The 21,258-nt window shown below is 41.2% G+C and overlaps 1 protein-coding gene across 6 annotated transcripts in view; it reads right to left on the bottom strand.

Annotated features, from left to right (window-relative positions):
* Window positions 1-20,976, bottom strand: part of DIP2C (disco interacting protein 2 homolog C) — a 485,782-nt gene extending 464,806 nt beyond the window's left edge. For 5 of the 6 annotated variants that reach the window (XM_084620447.1, XM_084620449.1, XM_084620450.1 and 2 more), the window contains exon 1: window positions 20,444-20,976. In XM_084620447.1, the coding sequence (XP_084476573.1) occupies window positions 20,444-20,528 (85 nt within the window). In that variant the 5' untranslated portion in view covers window positions 20,529-20,976. The remainder of the gene's footprint in view (window positions 1-20,443) is intronic. The other variant, XM_084620452.1, reaches the window with a different exon arrangement.
* Between the last annotated feature and the right edge of the window lie 282 nt (window positions 20,977-21,258).

The raw sequence follows: 21,258 nt of genomic DNA, 5'->3' as shown, positions 1-21,258 counted from the left end.
CACAAGTGGCTGCCAGGTCTTTGTAATAGTCAGTATCTTTTATTTTGATGCAGAGTGATTACTGGTCAACCCTGTTTCCTTATTAGCAGACCAAATGCATCTTGGTTTCATGAGCGCAACCTCTGTGGACTGATGTGCGTCTTAGGCCATCTTGTAACAAGGTGACTTTTCCTGCTACTGAAGACAGAATGTTCCTGAGGAGGAGATTTTTCTGTGACCAACAAAAACAAAGGTTTCAGAGTAACAGCCGTGTTAGTCTGTATTTGCAAAAAGAAAAGGAGTACTTGTGGCACCTTAGAGACTAACCAATTTATTTGAGCATAAGCTTTCATGAGCTACAGCTCACTTCATCGGATTACAAAGTTGTATTCTCTCATATATAGATACAGAGAGAGAGAGAGAGAGAGAGACACAACATACAGACAACATCTCATATATTATAGTAAGGCCCTCAGTTGAGAGGACTTTTCAATCTCCATAGAACATACAGACAAATATATATTAGGAGACTAATTTGTTTCCACTATCTGTAATAATCAGACTTCATGTTAACTAGCGAAATCAGTGGGATTTAAGCACATGCTTAAATGCTTTGCTGAATCAGGGCCATACTCTACATACCCTTCATTTGCTAAAGCTGTGCACAGTTGCTCACTGTTTGAATAGTCAGGAGAGTATCTGGATATGGAAGCTCTGTGACCATACTGAAAGGCCTTAGCTGTACCCTAAAATACAATCCAGCTACTCTGGACTTCCCTCCTTATAGAAGCAATCCAAGGCCTGGAGAGCTGAGAAACAAGTAGCGGGAGCTAAACATTCAACAGAGGACCAAAGTGACATAACAGTTCTCAGGACAGGGGATCCTATTGTGGGTGGTTCAACTACACCAAAAGTGTTTGACGACTGCTTCCAGTTTATTCAGAATGATTCATTATTGCTTTAATTGCCCGAAACAGTGAAAAGATAAGGGATACTGAAGTGCATGATTATAGGTGGGCACAAATCTCAAGATGGATTTGAACAAAAGTAACAGAAGATCTCATCAAAATACAAGACATTTGCATACCGGAATTAGCTTTTATGGCTAATCAATCAAATAAATTGATTTTAAACAACATTCAGTACTACTTATCCACTTACTGCAGTTAGAATGGCTGGAAATATTCTTCCTAAAATATAAAGAGGCCCAATACTTCTCTGACACCAGTGTAATTCAAAAATAACTCATCTGAAGTCAATGAAGTTGAACTACTATAAGTGACAGGAGTATCAGGCCCATAGCATTCAAATCACCCACCACCTCAGTTCAAATTATTCATGCAAGAGGTAAATTTCAATAATTACCAAGTTTTATATACAAAATCAATAGCTATTATTTTAACTAAAACAGTTTTAAAATTCCAACATCTGCTTGAATGCATATATTGTATGCATTTTATTCTATTTTAGATATAGAGAGAGCATGCGCGCACTAGTTATTACTGTACATGGCATAATTTAAAGCCAAATTTTAAGTCCCAGTACTGCAAGAGATCTGAAATAGGGACCAAATGACTGCAGTGTGATATCTATGATAAGACACTAGACATGCCATAGAAGTGAATTTTTACCTGTCACTATTCCTTCTAAAGATCTGAAGTGATGCCTTGTTTTTAATGCATCACCCCCACCAAGAATCCTCCGAGCTAAATTGTAGCTTGTCATTTAGGAAGGAAGGGAAATCTTAGGGAAACATGGCCAAGAATACCACTTCGAATGAAAAAGAATATAATCTTGTATTACACACATAGGACTCAATCCAAAAGTGATGTGTAAAGAGTTCAGGGTGTGAGTTACATGTCAGTAAGTGGGTATGAGTCTTACCCCCTTTCATAAATATAAAGGGAAGGGTAACCACCTTTCTGCATACAGTGCTATAAAATCCCTCCTGACCAGAGGCAAAACCCTTTCACCTGTAAAGGGTTAAGAAGCTAGGATAACCTCGCTGGCACCTGACCCAAAATGACCAACGAGGGGACAAAATACTTTCAAATTTGGGGGAGGGAACAAAGGGTTTGTTTGTCTGTGTGATGCTTTTGCCAGGAACAGATCAGGAATGCAGCCTTACAACTCCTGTTAAGTTAGTAAGTAATCTAGCTGGAAAATGTGTTAGATTTCCCTTTGTTTAATGGCTGGTAAAATAAGCTGTGCTGGATGGAATGTATATTCCTGTTTTTGTGTCCTTTTGTAACTTAAGGTTTTGCCTAGAGGGATTCTCTGTTTTGAATCGGATTACCCGGTAAAGTATTTACCATCCTGATTTTACAGAGGTGATTCTTTTACCTTTTCTTTAATTAAAATTCTTCTTTTAAGAACCTGGTTGATTCGTCATTGTTCTTAAGATCCAAGGGTTTGGATCTGTGTCCACCTGTACCAATTGGGGAGAATTCTTATCAAGCCTTCCTCAAGAAAGGGGGTGTAGGGCTTGGGGGGATATTTTGGGGGAAGACTTCTCCAAGTGGTCTCTTTCCCTGTTCTTTGTTTAACATGCTTGGTGGTGGCAGCATATTGTTCAAGGACAAGGCGAAGTTTGTACCTTGGGGACGTTTTTAACCTAAGCTGGTAAGAATAAGCTTAGGGGGTCTTTCATGCAGGTCCCCACATCTGTACCCTAGAGTTCAGAGTGGGGAAGGAACCTTGACAGCCCCATACTGCAAACTGAAAGGCTAGTGCAGACCCCTGAACCTGCATGGAGTCCCACTGTGTATCTACTTTCAGGATCAGTAAGTGTAAGGTGACAATATATACACATACGGAAGAGGCAAACCATCAATTACACTTCATCTAGCCTCGCCTCTGAATCTGGATCCAAGTATCTAAGAGTATGTACACGAATAAGTAAAGAAGCTATAGTTAAGGCCAGTTCCTCAGCTGTCATTGATCCATTGAAGCCATTGGAACGATGATGTTTATGCCAGATGAATATCTGGTCCTTAGATTTTTTTACAAATATAAGAAACAACTCAATATTCTGGAGCTGGTTTATATTACTCCAATATTATGCAAAATGAGGGGGAAATCTTTACACAGAACTCAGTGCAGCAATTCAGCCACAGACAATCACATGAATATAGTCCTACTAAAAGCAAATGGTATCTTTCTCTAGCATTAGGTTATTAGGCAGATAAGGCACAGCTTTGGATTCAGAATACTTCAACTGACAAATGATCTAGTTTTTCTTCACTCTGATAACTGTGGCCTACGACAGGATGAATTTGAGCATTTTTCACTGCTTATATAACAGGTGCATTCATAAATATGCAAAGATGATCTGAAGATATGGTTTATAATCCGTGCTTTATGCTTGAACAATTCAAATAGCTTTCATCATGTAGAAAGCATTAACCGCTCTTTGCAAGATGTTCCTTTTTTTAATTATATGCTACAAATGACATTTTTGGGGTGGTCTTCAGATCAATAAAAAAAAATATGCTGGATGGAACCCTGATCCAAAAAGCTATATTTTTAAATAAAGTACATTAAGCTCTTTATTTTCCAAGGGCCAGATTCTGCATCCTGTACACATATTTGTCATAAATATAAAGGGAAGGGTAAACACCTTTAAAATCCCTCCTGGCCAGAGGAAAAACCCTTTCACCTGTAAAGGGTTAAGAAGCTACGATAACCTCGCTGGCACCTGACCAAAATGACCAATGAGGAGACAAGATACTTTCAAAGCTGGGGGGGGGGGTACTCCACAGTGCATTGACATCAAGTATAGGGGTAAGGTACTATTTAATATGAGTAAATATACCAGAATTTGGCCCTTAATATGCATGATACATCTTTAGCCTGAAGATAAGTGGCAAGAATAACAAAAGACAGGCAGCAAGTACGATTATCAGAACATCTGCACTTCAGCAGGTTTATATAATACTCCGATTTCATGTAGTTGGTTGCTCAGAAGCATGAGCTTTGAAAGCTTCAGCCTCCAAGGTATCAGTCTGGCACCTTTCCAAGCACTCTGTGCATGAAAAAAGAAGACCACAATGACAGCTACAGTATGGCAAAAGGGAAAAAAACCCGAATAATCTCCACCTTTGTCTTGCACCCCCCCGTTTGTTGATTAAGAGGACTGATGGGAAGGCAGACAACACAGGAATCCCCCAGTGTTTTACTACTACAACTCCCAGTGTTTGATGCCTCTCTTGCTCCAGGTACATGTTATTACAAACAGTAATGATCTGTCATCCTATAATTAACCAGTAATCCTTTAGAATGGATCCCCACTGATCAGAGACCATACTGAAAACAACTAGGTGAAGCAATAAAAGCAAGAGAACCACTTGTTCATCTCTGCCTAGGTTTTCCACAGAGGCTACTTTCTCTTTGCCAAATGGCAGACCTCAAAGGCAGTCAGGCAAATCTCCGTCCATGTATTTCCTTTTAGAGAATGACAGGAGTGCCATAGGGCTTTTCTGAACTCTATTCATCTTGAAAAAAAGAAAAGGAGTACTCCTTTTCTTTTTGCAGATACAGACTAACACGGCTGCTACTCTGAAACCTATTCATCTTGAGCAGACAGCTATCAAATTATTTTTATTAAGCATTCCCTATGAGTTTCCCTGTTACATTTAAGGTTCCAAAAGCAATTCCATTCCTACAAAACAGGATTTATTATTTGCATTGTGTTTGCACTTGGGAAGTCAGTCATGAGTCTGAACCCTATTGTGTTTTTTCTAATTATTTTCCCCACTCCAAGTAGATTTTAGCCCTTGTTCCACCTCAGCAGAGATTGGAAAAATGTAAGATGTTACATTAGCATCAAAAATTACTGACATACATCGGAAAAAGACAGGTTTCAGAGTAACAGCCGTGTTAGTCTGTATTTGCAAAAAGAAAAGGAGTACTTGTGGCACCTTAGAGACTAACCAATTTATTTGAGCATGAGCTTTCGTGAGCTACATCCGATGAAGTGAGCTGTAGCTCACGAAAGCTCATGCTCAAATAAATTGGTTAGTCTCTAAGGTGCCACAAGTACTCCTTTTCTTTTATCGGAAAAAGAGGAGACTAGTTCCTGTATTAATGTTTCTCGTCATACTTTGTCTTTGCTTTAAGAGGAAGTGCATCAAACACTAGGATTAAAATCCTGGGCATTACTGAAGTCAATGGGAGTTTTGCCATTTATTTCTGTGCAACCAGAATCTCATCCTGGGAGCAGAGGAATAGCCAGGGGAAAGAACACCTCTTTGCAAAACACTAGTAAACCTCACCATTTTATGGCTTCCCTCCAGACATGTACTTAAGCCACTGAGAAGCTTCTTATTTCATCCTTTGTTTTCTAATCACTGGACTTCATGCTTCAAATTATTCCTTTGGGGGAGGGAAGCAGAGGGGAGGGCAGTACTGAAATTCTTGCCAAGGTAAACTAAGGGCTATGCAAGCGTTTGGAAACTTTTGCATTTGATTCCTATTGCTCATCAGAACTCTGCAATAACGTATTGTGCTCCCAAGAAGAACTATGAGCATTTCTGGTGATGGGAGTTTAAAAGCAGCTATTTATACAACACATATCAGCCAAGGATCCCAAACCAGTATTTCAAATATTAATGTTCACAGCTGCCCTGTGAGGTAGGTATCATTATACCCATTTGGGCAACTGAGACTTAAAGTCAAGGCTATTCAGTTACAGAGCTAGGAACAGAATTCATAAGTTCTGCTCCCCATACTCCTCCTCTAAAAAGCAGACCATACTGAATATTCCCTATCCTTTCCAGAAACTACATTTCATATCAGACATGAAGGGGACAGTATCTACCTTACAGTGAGGCAGATGATGAGACTGGCACTGGACAGAAAAAAGGCCACTTCTCTGCTAGCTTCTGTTATAAAAGGAGGAACAAACTGAGCACTGTGGGGTATACTTTCAGGAGAAAGCTGTTAGAGAGCAAGTTAGTGAACAGAGGATGTTTCTTTGCTCTACAATTTCTAGCTACCTCTTTAGGATCCGGCACCTCGAATCTGGGGAAGTTTTCCTTTGACAGTGTTCTGCTCTCTTTTTGGTTAAGAGATTTCTTTCTCCCTCCCCGCTCCCCGTCCCTTTTACTCACCAGAGTCCAACCAACTTGCTCAAGCTCACTTCATCCCCTGTGGACTGGAGCCCAGTACTACTGCATGTCTAACCAAAGTTGGAGGGGGTGTAGCAAACCCACCAAAGCATAACCATGGCCCTCCTAGTAGGCATGACTGACAAGCACTGCTAGCTAAAACTACAAAAGGGAGACTCCATATTAGGCAAGTTGACATTTCTTACGTCTCTGACAGTGAAAGATTGTGTTTTCTGTCTGTGTGTATGGACTTCTATGCTGCTTAGAAGGAATGGACTGTTCTGCACTTGTACTCTCTCCTCCCCAACTGGTTGTCTCAGGTCACCTGGGAGGCCCATGTGTGGGGTAGGCCCATGAGACAAGTTGTCTCTTACTCAAGGTCAGCAGCTGCATCAGAGCAAATACATAGCACTCACGGAACCCATGATGGCAGCTGAAGGGTTAGAAATATGCTACCAGTATCTTTCCTACTCTTCACTCGTTGTCAGAAAGCAGAGGAACAAATAAGAGCTGTTGAGACTGTCTAGTGAGGCAAAAGGAAAAAGACATCAGAGCAAGGAAAAGCAGTTCTGAGCAGTGCCAAAAGTCTTTTGATGAGAACTGGTTATGCTGCTGCTTTCAGCATGAAGTAGGAAAGAGCTACTCACCACTTCCAAATTAGTATATTGAGAATGTAGAAACACAGGATGCATTGTAGCCACTTACGCTGACACAGTTAAAAACAAAACTCAAAACACCCAGGGGAAGGGAAAAAAGGCAAAATCAATACATATATTCAGTTAACCAGAAAAAACAAACATTGTGATTTAAATGGGACCAAAGCAAGCACACCAAAGTGTGTACTTGCCCTCTTGTGCCAAGATATTTCAGCACACTATAACACACACTCTGACCTTACCTCCCAGCTATATCAAGGCACAAATGGAGCACATGAAGGATAGATTTTCAATCTCAGAATTGAGTTCTTTCACCAGGTTATTTAAAAGAATAATTCCCCATTTAAAAAGTGGGTTATTGACCCACACATAGGGAGCTTTTAAAATCCATATTATTGACCTGATACTTAAAGGCTACATAGTAGTCATAAGAACACAAGAATGGTCATACTGGGTCAGACCAAAGGTCCATCTAGCCCAGTATCCTGTCTTCCAACACTGGCCAATGCCAGGTGCGCCAGAGGGAATGAACAGAACAGGTAATCAAGTGATCCATTCCTGGTCGCCCATTCCCAGCTTCTGGCAAACAGAGGCTAGGGACACCATCCCTGCCCATCCTGGCTAATAGCCATTGATGGACCTATCCTCCATGAACTTATCTAGTTCTTTTTTTTTTTTTTGAACTAGTCATTACAATCTATAGGGTAAGTACACTAAGGGTGTTTTTGAAATCCATATTATTGACCCAACTGAATTTAATATCCTGTCCACCTGTAGAGCAATTACAGATATTTATGGTGCGGATACAGATTTTTTTTAAAAAAAGTTATTGCATATAGACATTAACTGATCATTTGTACACGCTCAAGAACCAGTAAAACCTTAAGCACTCAGCTGTAATATCAGTTTTTAAAATTACCAAGAGGACATGAATATGAACTACACCACTCATAACACGATAAAAAAAATGTAAAGTCACCTAACTAACCCCAAACCTGCAAATTTGAGGGGCAGCAGGTTGCTTTTAAAAAGATACTTTGATAATTTAAAAAAATGTATGAAGGTGTGCGTGTCTTTTCAAATTTTAATAAAAGACTCCACCACTGCACAAGATGGGAGGGGAAGGGAGACATCTCAAGTTACTTTTGTGCTGGGACTTTTATTCATATATTCATAGATTTTAAGGCCAGAAGAACCCATTATGACCATGTGATCTGACCTTCTGGATAAAACAGGCCATAGAATTTCACCAAGCGATTCCCACATCAAGCCCATTACTTCTGGTTGAGCTACAGTGTATCTTTTAGAAAAAGACATCCAGTCTCGATTTACAGATTTCAAGTGATGGAGAATCCATCACGTCCCAAGGTATGTTGCTTCAATGGTTAATTACGCTATTAAAAATGTCTGATTTATTTCTAATCTGCATCCGATGAAGTGAGCTGTAGCTCACGAAAGCTTATGCTCAAATAAATTGGTTAGTCTCTAAGGTGCCACAAGTCCTCCTTTTCTTTCTAATCTGAGTATGTCTAGCTTCAACTTCCAGCTACTAGCTCTTGTTATGCCTTTGTCTCCTAGATTAATGAGCCCTCTCTGATCAGAAATCTTTCCCCCATGTAGGTACTCTTAGTACATAAAGTCACCTCTTAACCTTTCTTTTGTTAAGCTAAATAGATTGAGCTTCTTTGGTTTCTCATTGTGGGTATGTCTATACAGCCATTAAACCCTCACAGCTGGCCCAGGTCCTGGGGCATAGGCTGTGGGGCTGTAAAACGGCTGTGGAGCAGTTTTGGAACTTTGGCACCTTCATCTTTTATTTCAGCATCGACATAACCTGCAAGGCAGGTTTTCCAGGCCTTTGTTTATTCTTGTAGCTCTTTTCTGAACCATTTTCAATTTGCCAAAATCCTTTTTAAAGTGTGGACATCAGAATCGGACACAGAACCAGTAACATTCTCACTAAGGTTGTATAAAGTGATCATAACACCTCCCTATTTCTTCTCAGTATTCCCTTGATTATACATCCAAAGATTGCATTTGATCTCTTGGGCACATAACACAGGTAGTCTGTGTTAAGCTAGTTATCCACTGTGACCCCAAATTTCTTTTCTTGATTATCATACACATTGTAAGGAGAGTGATCACTTTAGAGAAGCTATTACCAACAGGAGAGTGGGTTTGGTTGGGGGGGAGGGAGAAAACCTGGATTTGTGCTGGAAATGGCCCACCTTGATTATCATATACATCGTAAGGAGAGTGATCACTTTACATAAGTTATTACCAGAAGGAGAGTGGGGTGGGGGGAGAGAAAACCTTTTGTAGTGATAAACACCCATTTTTTCATGATTTGTGTGTATAAAAACAAACATCTTCTGTATTTTCCACAGTATGCATCCGATGAAGGGAGCTGTAGCTCATGAACGCTTATGCTCAAATGAATTGGTTAGTCTCTAAGGTGCCACAAGTACTCCTTTTCTTTTTGCGAATACAGACTAACACGGCTGTACTCTGAAATCTTCCAAAATACAGTCCAGCATCCAATTAAACCAGACATACAATATTTGAACCTAGGACTTCTGACAACCATAGTAAGGGTCTTACTCTCAAACTACTGCACCACTTTTATGCAAAACCAGAGAGAATTTCATGGTGCAGATATTAGATATTAGATAGATATTAGATAGATATTACACACACAGCCAACTTTTGAAGCTTGTAACTGACACACAGAGAGAACTTCATATGACTAGAGAGTGTCAAACATATCATCAGTAGAAACGTAAGTTCCAATACAATTTTATACCACAATAAAATTCCTGCTAACCACTTTTGTTGCTGCTCCTCACAACAAACCAACCTACTCTATTATAACACTGAGCCAATTAAAAATGTTGCCAATCTGTTATTTTATCACTTAGCACTAAGGTTCACTCCAACAGCCCAGCAATGTAATATATTTTTCTGCCTCCAAGGAAATAAAGCTAACCCCTAGATTTTTACACTCAAAAAAAGTTGTGTGCATTTTGCAATGGTTGGTTTACATCTTCAGTCTATTTAATCATGTTGTACAGAATAAGGAGCTACTCCTGCCCCTTAGAAGTCAATGGTAGTTTTGCCATTGATGTTAATGGTAGCAAGATAGATAGATAAGTCTCTGCATTTTGCCATTTCACTAGATAAGTGCTATTTGTTCATCCTCAGGCATCTGTTAAAAGACAGCTATAACAGCATTTGAATTGCAATTTTCATTTTAAGATTCCTTAGCAAAATGGAACTGCTTACATGTCACCACAGTGCAGCAGTCTGGTTTTATTTGTGCAGACTCTTCATCAAAATATTAGCTATTTATCTGAATCACATTCCACTCAGCAAGGGGAAAAGAGAGCGTATAAGATCCCAATTTTCCTCGGATTTGCTTGCAATGACGACAGTGCGGCAGTCTAGCTTGAAGACAGTAGTGGGAGAATGAAACATCAGCGTATCAAGAAAATAATGAGCAACAGCCATGAAAATTGTTGATCCATGCACAATATTTTTAAGTGAAATCTGAATTGTGAATCAACGTGTTTCACAAACTCACGGCTAGAAAAAGGGTGTTAAACTATTAATTATTTCCTGTAATTTCAAGGTCTAAAACTACAAACTGAAAAATTACTTATGAAAATGTAGTTAGAAAGTAGACCGAGTTATGAAAAAGCTGTGACGATCATATGATTTTTTTAATCTTTCCAAAAACATTAAGTGAATTTGTGCTAACAGATTTATATTCCTCAAGACCAGTTTCCTCCATTTGGTCACTAAAGAGGTACAAAATAGACAAGAGATGTGAAAACTTCCTCACATCATCCTGCCAATGTACTGCACCTTTAACCTAAAAGGGCCACTTCTGGCAATAAAAGGATAGTTCAGCTGCTATGTGCATTCAGTCTCGGGCTTTCTGCAAGGATTGCTAAATAAAAAGATCCTAGCAACAAAATTGTTTTCTGTGATGAGGACATCTGTGCACTAAGAACAAGACTGTCAATTTACTTCACACGGGTCATAAAGCCAACCAAAAACTTTCAACCTCTGCCAGTCTAGGCAGCCTTTGAGCCAGTGATCTAGAAGTAAAAACACAGTGTTCCATTACCAATACTTTGACATTTCCAGTGGAGTTGGCTGAAAACTTTCTGAATTCAAATTCTTTCAGCCAAAGAAAGGGGACACATTTTTAACAAAAAAATTTCCTTTTAATATAAGAAACTGGATGGAGCTGTTAATATTTTTAGTTTTGATTTACACACAGTCAAAATATGTTTGAAAAAAAGGAATGTCTGATGTCACCATTAACTTAGATCAGGTATAATAGGTTGTCTGACTCCAGATAGCAAGTCACAAGATCTATATACTGCAACAGGACCTGACAGAGATCCTCATATTACAATTGTTTCAGAACAACCAATATTTTAATTTTTCCTTCTTTCCCTCCTTAGCTACTGCCCTACCTATTCAGTCATTCAAATATCTGCAAGCCCCAAGAGTAGACCATACTTGATACTGCTTTCTAGAAATGAAACCTCATGTAGTAAGTCTATCATCCCTGGGAATGCTTTCTGCACTTTTCAGCTCACCCATGATTATTAGCACTAGTAACATACAACTCTTCACAATGGCTTTCTTTTCATAGTAGAATCTCTCAGGTTGTCAGCTTTCTTGCTCGCTTTACTCAAACTACCCAAGGTATGATTTTATTTTATTTTTTTTTTAAAAAGAGGTCCCTGGGAGCAGTTAACACATAGGGCCTAATTTTTAACTTTAACTGTAAATTTGGGTGCCCAGTTCCACACCTGGATGCTTTGTGCTGATCAGTGTATCCAGATTTGGACACCATGTATGAAAATTATGGTAACTATATTATTGTATATACGTATATAAGTGATCTAAGTGTTGACCAAGTCAACTCAAGTATTGCTTCTCAGATGGCCTAGTTCTCCCACTGCCCTTGCAAAAGGGAGTGCAGGAGTGCCATCTCCATGGTACATTCCTCCCATCCCCCCTCTGCTAGCACTCCACCAGGCTTAGGGGAAGAGAAAGAAGATTAGGAATCAGGAACTGGCCATGCTTCAGCACCATTCCCTGCAAACCACCCCGCCTATAATTCTCCCATTTGTACTTAGAACTGCATTAACTCCTTCTGGGTCTCCTCCACAGCTGCTACTGAGAAGTCTCAGGAGACTCCAGTTCAAAAGCAACATAGATCCTCTTAATGTTGTGGCCTTCCAAGCACTTCCTGCCTCCGGGAACAATTTGCAGGGAATTCCTCAAGATGAGTTGCCCCTCTGTGCTTTATTGCAGCAGAGGATAATGTGCCCCCAATCTATTTCACAGTTTTTAAGGATGTACTTAGTAGTGGTACTGAAAACTTGATCAAGCAATTAGAAGCCCTAGTTAACATTACTGTAAAACTCATTTGACTGAGTTACACAACCCTAAAATGAGCAATTCTCTGATTTGCATCACTAAGTCAAGTGGCATTATGTGAAACCAAGACTTAGATTTTTAGCATATACTTACTTTAATAACATAAGAAGGAGACGGAAATAAACACTGCACAGGACAGCAGGGGTCTGGAAATGCACCAATCTCAGCCTCATGAGTTGAAGAAAGAAAGGAAACGTTACAACAGTGACCTTTTTAGACGATGACAGAACACCGTTAATGAGCTCTGGACAGTGGGCCACATCCCATCCTCAGCTAGATGACTGGGGACAGCAAAACTGGTCCTTAGGAAGGGGGGGCAGAGTGGGATCATCAGGACTTCAGCATAGACAAGAGCTCACCCACAGGGGAGGTGGGGAATATACATACAAAATTTCACAAGGATTAAGGGTTTATGTCAAATCTGCTATGTACTGTGGTGCATTCTTATACAGCGGTGAGTCATCTTGTCTGACAGTTGTTGAAGAATTAATGCAGTTATTTAAAAAGTCCTGCTTGATGCTTTATATAAATATCCTCTTATAAAACTTAAAATTAAGTCAGTGAATTTTAAGTACAGAAGCGATACATTACATTTAGGATTTTCTGGCTATGTCTACACTACAAATGTGCCGCTGTAGTGCGGACACTTCCTACATCTACAGAAGGGCTTTTTCCATTGATGTAGATAATCCACTTCTCCCAGAGGTGGTAGCCAGGTCAGTGGCAGAATTCTTCCATCAACCCAGCTGTGCTCTACATTGGGGTTCGGTCAACCTAACTACAGCGCTCAGGATGCGAAACTTCATAGCCCTGAGCAATGTAGCTAACAATCTAATTTGTATGCGTAGACCAGGCCTGCCTCCCTCCTCCTCCCACACACTTTGAGCTATAAAAACCTAAAGGTACCTATTGATGTCCCGATCACTTTAGATAAGCTATTACCAGCAGGACAGTGGGGTGGGAGGGGATATTGTTTCATGGTCTCTGTGTGTATATAATGTCTACTGCAGTTTCCACGGTATGCATCCGATGAAGTGAGCTGTAGCTCACGAAAGGTCATGCTCAAATAAATTGGTTAGTCTCTAAGGTGCCACAAGTACTCCTTTTCTTTTTGCAAAGACAGACTAACACGGCTGTTACTCTGAAATTTATCTTTCTGCTGCTCTCCAGTCTCATTATACCTGAGTTTTATATAGAATGAGATTTTTTTAATAATCATTTTTCCGAAGAAAATTAAAGGGAAGTTTTACTCTGGACCACAGATTAACGGAGTTACGAGGGTAAAGCCTGTTTGAATCTAAATGTGACAGTGTACTCCAAAATATGGAAGAATATTTTTAGATGTGGGCTAGGCTATCTAAAGGTATCATATTGAATAACAATATACATGAAGTGGTATAGTTTGGCAAGGGAAAGCAATATTAGGCTTTTACCTGCTGGACCGTACAGTAGAACCAGAGATAGGCAACATGTAGTGTCAGAAAGGCCAGGCCCTCACTCCATTTATTCTTGTTATAAATAAACTGCTTGCTGGCTGCTTTACCAACAAAACTGATGCCCCTGAGGCAATTTTCACACATCCTTGAGAAGAGAAGCAATGGTGTCTCCGTTGTGTAACCCAGTACTGATAATCTGAATGATCTATCAAGTGTAACACTTCACCATAAACCATTGCTCAATAGCAGCCTCAAATAGTGAGTTTGTGTGTGTGGTTTTTGGGAAGGGGGGTGAGGGGGTGACAGAACCTGGATTTGTGCAGGAAATGGCCCAACTTTATTATCATGCACATTGTGTAAAGAGTTGTCACTTTGGATGGGCTATCACCAGGAGGAGAGTGAATTTGTGTGGGGGGGTGGAGGGTGAGAAAACCTGGATTTGTGCTGGAAATGGCCCACCTGATGATCACTTTAGATAAGCTATTACCAGCTGGACAATGGGGTGGGAGGAGGTATTTTTTCATATTCTCTGTGTATATATGAAGTCTACTGCAGTTTCCACGGCATGCATCTGATGAAGTGAGCTGTAGCTCACGAAAGCTCATGCTCAAATAAATTGGTTAGTCTCTAAGGTGCCACAAGTACTCCTTTTCTATTCACAGCATACTTTCAGGAGAGCTGCTTTGGGGAAATCCTCAGAATATGCATTGTATGTTTTACAAGACACTAAAATATGTTTCAAATGAATGAGTAGCCAAGGCACACCAGTGCCATTAGGGAAATCCTTGTGATGCATCAACATCCACTAAAGGTCTTGAGTTCAGATATCAGAGCGAAGCCAAATAACTACAAATGTAACAAATATTAAAGCTCTGATTCCCTTGCTTTAAATGAGAGCATTAACTCATGAGCGACTCTGGCTGCATTTATAAAACTATCAGCTCTCTTGCTCTCCTCTCAAACCAGTACACTGTCCAGCATAACTGATGACAAGAGCTTCACCTTAAAGTTTCTTTCGATCCCACTGGACAGGTTGGTTGTACCCATTTGCTAGAGTACCATCTGTTGAAGAATGAATTAAAGCAAAAGAATTACTGTGTCCCCAAATTCATACAGGTATGGTAGTTATTCAGGTTTCCACAGTCTTAACCTGCTATGCTGGTACAGGGTCAGCTGGCTAATATTCTTAAGTACTAACTATAGGAAAAAGAAAAGGAGTACTTGTGGCACCTTAGAGACTAACCAATTTATTTGAGCATAAGCTTTCGTGAGCTACAGCTCACTTCATCGGATGTATACCGTGGAAAATACAGAAGATGTTTTTATACACATGACCATGAAAAAATGGGTGTTTGTATTTTCCATGGTATGCATTCAATGAAGTGAGCTGTAGCTCACGAAAGCTTATGCTCAAACAAATTGGTTAGTCTCTAAGGTGCCGCAAGTACTCCTTTTCTTTTTGCGAATACAGACTAACACGGCTGTTACTCTGAAACCTAACTATAGGAACTAAGGTTCCCTGGCGCCAACCCAATGAGTATATCCAGACATACAGGTTTGCTGCTTTTAGTTTCCATGGTAGACCCTGCCAACTACATCTCCCTTCTGAAAGCACTTGTATTTTTGCTGACTGTATTAGTCTAGTAGTGTATGAGGCCCTTGCTTTCCTATCCTGAAGGAAACACTGCATAGTAACAGACACAAAAAGAGGAGATGGGTATGGGGAGCACATAGCCCTACAACCAACAAATTAATTTGCAACCTGGGCCAAACAACAACCCAATAAATCCAAACACTAATGCACATAATGGGGCCAATGGACATAACTAAAACTGAGGGCCACATTAATTAGCTGAACATGCATCCAGACCCTCTGAGAATCAATAAATATTCATAAAAAAGATCTGCTGACATTTTATGAAAAATATTCTTTTTGTAAAGGTTCATAAACAAAAAACTATGCCACATATTCATAAAATGGAGGAGGAAAGAAACTAACATATACAGCATATAGTGAGAATAATTTCTGAACAGGATGTTTTTCACATTTTCCATATGGCATCTGTGGTTCCTTACGTATTTCTACAAGGTTATCTGACACTTGGATAAAATAATGGAAGAAATTTAAAGCATCTTTTCCCAATTAATTTAGGATCAGAAAGTAATTTAAAGGGCAATGTAATCTTGTATACCCTTAAATTAATCCAAAGAAAAAGAGAAGTATTTCTAGAGCAATTCTTTCTAATTGGTAGGCACTTTTAAGAAATGGATGGGTCTTTTAATTTTGATATTTTATAATGCACAGACATTTACAAAACACTTTTATTACTATTACATCAGATCTTCAGTTAGTAGAAAATAAGATGATTCATCTAATTCCATCCAGTAAAAAAATTATACAGGGTTAGAAAACTAAAGGCTCATAAAATTGCAAACAGCCTTAAAGAACTACACTATGAAGTGAGATGCTGATTGCATCAGCCCAGAAGAGCTACAGTTCATCAGCTATGCAACCACCAGTACAGACAGTAGAAACTACTACCGAGCTTCAGAGCAAGTCCATAATCTCCCAGTGTACATGCACACACACTCATACAAACATCTTAAAGAATATTGAACTGGATGATGGAAGACCCACTACTTACCTAAAACACTTTCACAAACCATTGTTTTGCATTTCTATATTTTCAGAGACACATTGTAACATTTTTCCCCGCTCCAACATTAAGGGAAAACATCATGGTAAGGTATACACTAATGCCTTAAACTGAACATAAAATTACACCTCAACACTTAACATGAAAGTGGACTTTACTGCTGAGGTGACGAATTTACAGTACACATATACATATTTCACCTTCTCACATGGATTTAGACTGCAGACATACACTATAAGGTTTTTGCGACTCTGGCCACACCAACTTTTAAATCATATTAAGAAAAGTAACATGATCTGAAAGTGGTTAACTGAATTTACATCCATACTACATTTTAAAACCCTTTAAAAACTGTTTGGTTTTTTTTAAATAATCATTTTCAGACTTCACCAGAGCTAAGCCTGTCACCAGTGGAAATGTAGGCAAGGATTGCTGCAGAAGTTTGGACAGCCTTCCCTAACCATCATAGCACAACCCCTACAAATTCAACACTTTCAGAAGGTACATCTCCTCCTTGCAGAGCAATGCAGGTCAGCTTCAAGATTTGGACAAAAATCATAGCACCTTCCCTTACCTTGTCCCATACACTTCACATCATATCCAAACTGGTTATGGGGCAGGTCGTGTGGTTACCGGGCAGGTCGTGTGGTTACCTTGACCACTGAATTCAATGAGACTTTGCACGAAGTCAGGCACTACCCAGCTTGAGCAAGTAGATCAGAATCTATTTGTAAGTGAAAAAATACTGCTGCCCCACTCAAAAAAAAAAAAAACAAGGTGAAAGACACTGAGGTTGTAAGAGCCAAACAGTGTCTTGTGTGCTTGTGACACAGCACTGCTCTCCCAGTCCCAATGAGACCACTAATACGTATGAAGTTCAGCACATTCATAAATACTTGCAAGATTGAGCCCATCATTTGTACAAGCTGGTTACAACACCTGAGAAGTGTTCTGGTTACAACACCTGAGAAGTGTTTGGCTCTAGAATAAGAAACCACAAACAATCAGTCACTCCTTGCCAAAATGCAGCAACTTTCATCTGGAAGTTGCCCAAAAGCCTCTGGTGCTCACAAGTGTGTTTTGCACTATGGGACAGGTGCACCAGGAGTCCTAGAATGTACTGGTACAACTTACAGTTATGAGACATAGCTCACGGATGTGTCAACACCGAGTTGCTGGATAGATACACTAAAACATACATAAGCATAAGCAATGCAATCAATCATTTCACACAGTCAACAAAGTGAGCTGTAGCTCACGAAAGCTTATGCTCAAATAAATTTGTTAGTCTCTAAGGTGCCACAAGTCCTCCTTTTCTGTCTACAACAGTTTTCTTCCGTAAGCCCTCTTTCAGGAAAGCCCTTAAGCAAATGCTTTAAGTTAAGCTTACCTTTAAGTCCCATTAACTTTCATAGGACTTAAGAACATGCATAACTTTCTGCAAGTGCTTAAGTGCTGTCCTGAATCTGTTTGCTCTCCCGAGTTTCCTGAAACTGGGCCTTAATATACAGACACACTATCACAACATAAGTGCAACACACACTAAGACCCTGATCCTGCAAGCGAATGAATAATGTGCTTAACTTTACTATTGTGAGCAGTCCCATTGATTTCAACTGAACTGTTCAAAATAGGAAAGTTAAGTACACACAAATGTTTGTGGGATCAGGGCCTAGCAATGCAAAATTGCTCTGAAAACTATTTAAAGTACTGTGCTATCATGATAAGCATATTAATTACCTACAACTACACCTTCTAATAGTGATCATAGTGTATGTAGAGATATATCTACCTTGGGAAATTATGGGCATAGGCCAAAATTTCCAATGTGGGTGCTTAAAGTTAACAAATGAGTGGCATAATTTTCAGAGGTGCTGAGCACCTGCAATCACCATTAGATTCACTTCATTTAGACCACTCATTTAAGTGAAATCACTTCAATGGTGCTTGGTCTCCCCTTCCCTCCTCCCTTGTACCCCTCTCCCATTAAACCATTCATGTATTTAGAGTTAAAAAATATGGGTGCCATGTTTTGAAGTCATTGGCCATACTGCCCACTAGGAGTTGGGTTCAGTGCCACAAAGAAAGAGATACTGTTCGTAGGTAAATTCAGTCCAGCTGGAACTCCAATGAAGTAAATAATTACACCAAGGATGAAGCTGGACTGTGTGTACAAATGTCTAATTGCTAAACATATCCTACTTCCTCAATATATTACTGGATTATGCTCAGCACAGCAACACTCTGTGTTCTTAATCACAGAAATATATCATTCAGAGGGAAGCTATGTTCAGATTGATTACAGCATCCTGAAAATATAGTATATATTAAATTTGTTTTCATTACTATACTGTTGATATATAGATCATACAGCCAGAATGCTGGGTATCCAGCATACTCTAGTATAAACAGTCAGCTTTTCCTGTCCCTATTAGCACAGATAAGGGCCAATCAATGCACTGTAGGCTACAATAAGGCAATCTCCCTTTTTAATCTCCTTTATTTCAAGATTTCAGGGTACTGAAAAAAGCTACAGGACTGAGAGCAATGCACAGAGCCACAAGCTCATTCTGCTCTTCACCCTGAAAGCGTTAAAACGAAAATACGTCAACATCAGCTCCTCCCTGCTGTGGAAATTGGCATGAGTACATTTTACTTCCTGGCAACAAGCCCTTCTAAAACCGTTACAAAAAAATGAAGTTCGATATGTTGAGCTATTCCAACGACTAATTTGGGACATGCTGGGTTATTTTTCCCCCTTCTGTTAAGCGTCATTCTAACAGCCTTTCCGAGGCGGATGAACGTTAATTGTCTTTGATAAGAGAGAGGGACCAACCAACCGTTAGCAGAATTTTACTCCTGGACACAGCAAACTCTAGCGTTACGATACAGAAATACTCTCACTCTCTTCCCCAGAGAGGAATATATTAGATACAAATTATAGATTTAGTGTGACATTTGAGCACATGAACTCGTTACTAGCCAACCAATAAGTAATCCTCATACAAAATAATCATTTGGCACATCTCCTTACTTAACCCAATCTGACACACATCAAAATGTGAAGCGAGACACACGCTGGGTGGAGGGTTTAGTCTCTTCAGCTCATCCTCCAAATCAGAGGAACAATAATATGAGAATTACACTGACATCTTTTCCAACCAGGGAATCCGTGGAGCATCCAAACAGACCAAACCGGAGAATGATCCCAAGCTCGCAATTAAAAATGTTAAACGACTTTTCTATTTAATCTAAAATCCTTGTTTCTCCTACAGAAATAATTAACTGGCTTTTTTTTTAAATAAACCTTCCTAAATATTATTATTTTGTTGCAACTGATTTAAATGTGGACTCCACTGCATGGACTTCAACGCAAGTCCCTGGATATATTCAAATAGGTTTTGTTACAAAGTATATAGCAGGTTTCTGTAATACTGCATTTTCTTGGCAGGACAGGAATCCCTGCAAGCCCAGCCCTTAAGATTTTTCCATCTTCCGTAATAAAACATGCAACACTGGAGCAGCAAATCCTGCTGCCAAAGCCCCCTCTTCCATCTCCACCAGCACTGTGGCAGGAGAGGCAGCGAGAAAGAGGAGGAATTTACAGTCAGAAAAAAAATTACACAGCCTCAGAAAAAGGTAGTGGGGGGAAGGGGCAGAAAAAAGAGAGACAACAGGCGCCATCAGGAATTAGGGAGAAAACAAAAGCAACCACGGAAAAAAATATTCAATAAACCAGTTTCCAGAGAAACTGAAAATGCAGCGAATTCCTCATGGAGAATCACAAGGAGAAAGAGGAAAAAAATCAACCCCATGTTCTGTGGGATTCTCCCCCCCATTCCTTAGACTGTGTAACATACCAGGAGAAACTGACACTCACAGGAAACAATTGTACCATGCAAAATACACACAGGAGATGAGGACACAAAGCTGGGGACGAGAGGTTACACACTGCAGCAGAGACAATCAACCTTCCAGGGAACCCCCCCCCCATCGAAGTGTCACTCCCCCTCGGCCCCCCGGTTCTCCTCCTAGCCTACCGCTCCCACCACCCTGGAGCTGCAGACAGCCCCGGAGCGGGGTCCCCTCGGGTCTCCCGGCGGGCGAGGCTGGGGTGGAAATGAGAGGGACGATCACAAATCATTTACCTTCCGATAATTCCAGCTCCAGCTCAGCCAGCCTGGCTCTCACCTCCAGAGGCAGGGACATGCTCTCAAGGCTGCGGTCCGCCATACTCGAGCCAAGGAGATTTTCTCTCCCCTCCTCTCTCTCTCTCTTCTCTTTGTTTGCAACAGAAAAGGGGGGAACGTGGGGGGCTTGCGGTGGATGCCAGAGTCCTCGCGCGGTCTCAGCGGTGCATGCAGGAGGGAGGCGGACGAGGAGTCCGCGCGCAGGGATGGGGTGGAGGGAATGCAGAGATTTCTCCTCTCCTCCTCCTCCTCCCTCGCCGCTTCCTTCAGGGGAGCCCCGCCATGGCCGCCGCCTGCCGCTTGCAGCTCCTCGGCACCGCGGCTCGGTCTAGCCCGGCCCCCGCCCGGTGCAACCCCGCGGGGTGACTCCTGCACAGCGCGCCCGGGCTCCGCGCGATCCGGCTCCGGCGAGCGCTCGAGACGGCTGCTGCGGGGGGAACTGCGGCGCGGCTGCCGCGGCCAGCGAGAGCGGCTGTCACACGCACGTGACCCGCCGGGTGCGGCGGCCCCCGCGCGCCCCTAGGGGGGGCGCTCGAGCCCACCCCCCCATCTGCCCGGGCGGCGGGCCGCCCCGCGGCAGGGCGGAATGGAACGCTCCCGGGAGCTCCGCTGGCGCGCGCGGGCACCAGCGGCGAAGTTTGCGGCGAGCCAGGTGGCTGGGCTCTGCCCCGCCGCTGCGAGCCGGGCGACGCCGTGCGCTGGAGGGCGCCGCTCCGCCGCCTCGTGACTGCTCCCCCGGGCATTTCGGGGACCGTTCACGGGTGGCGGGTCGC

The sequence above is a fragment of the Lepidochelys olivacea genome (assembly GCF_965140295.1).
Source record: "Lepidochelys olivacea isolate rLepOli2 genome assembly, chromosome: 2".
NCBI lineage: Eukaryota > Metazoa > Chordata > Testudines > Cheloniidae > Lepidochelys > Lepidochelys olivacea.
Note: the sequence above shows the minus strand (reverse complement) of the source record. Positions and strands in the feature narration are given on the sequence as shown.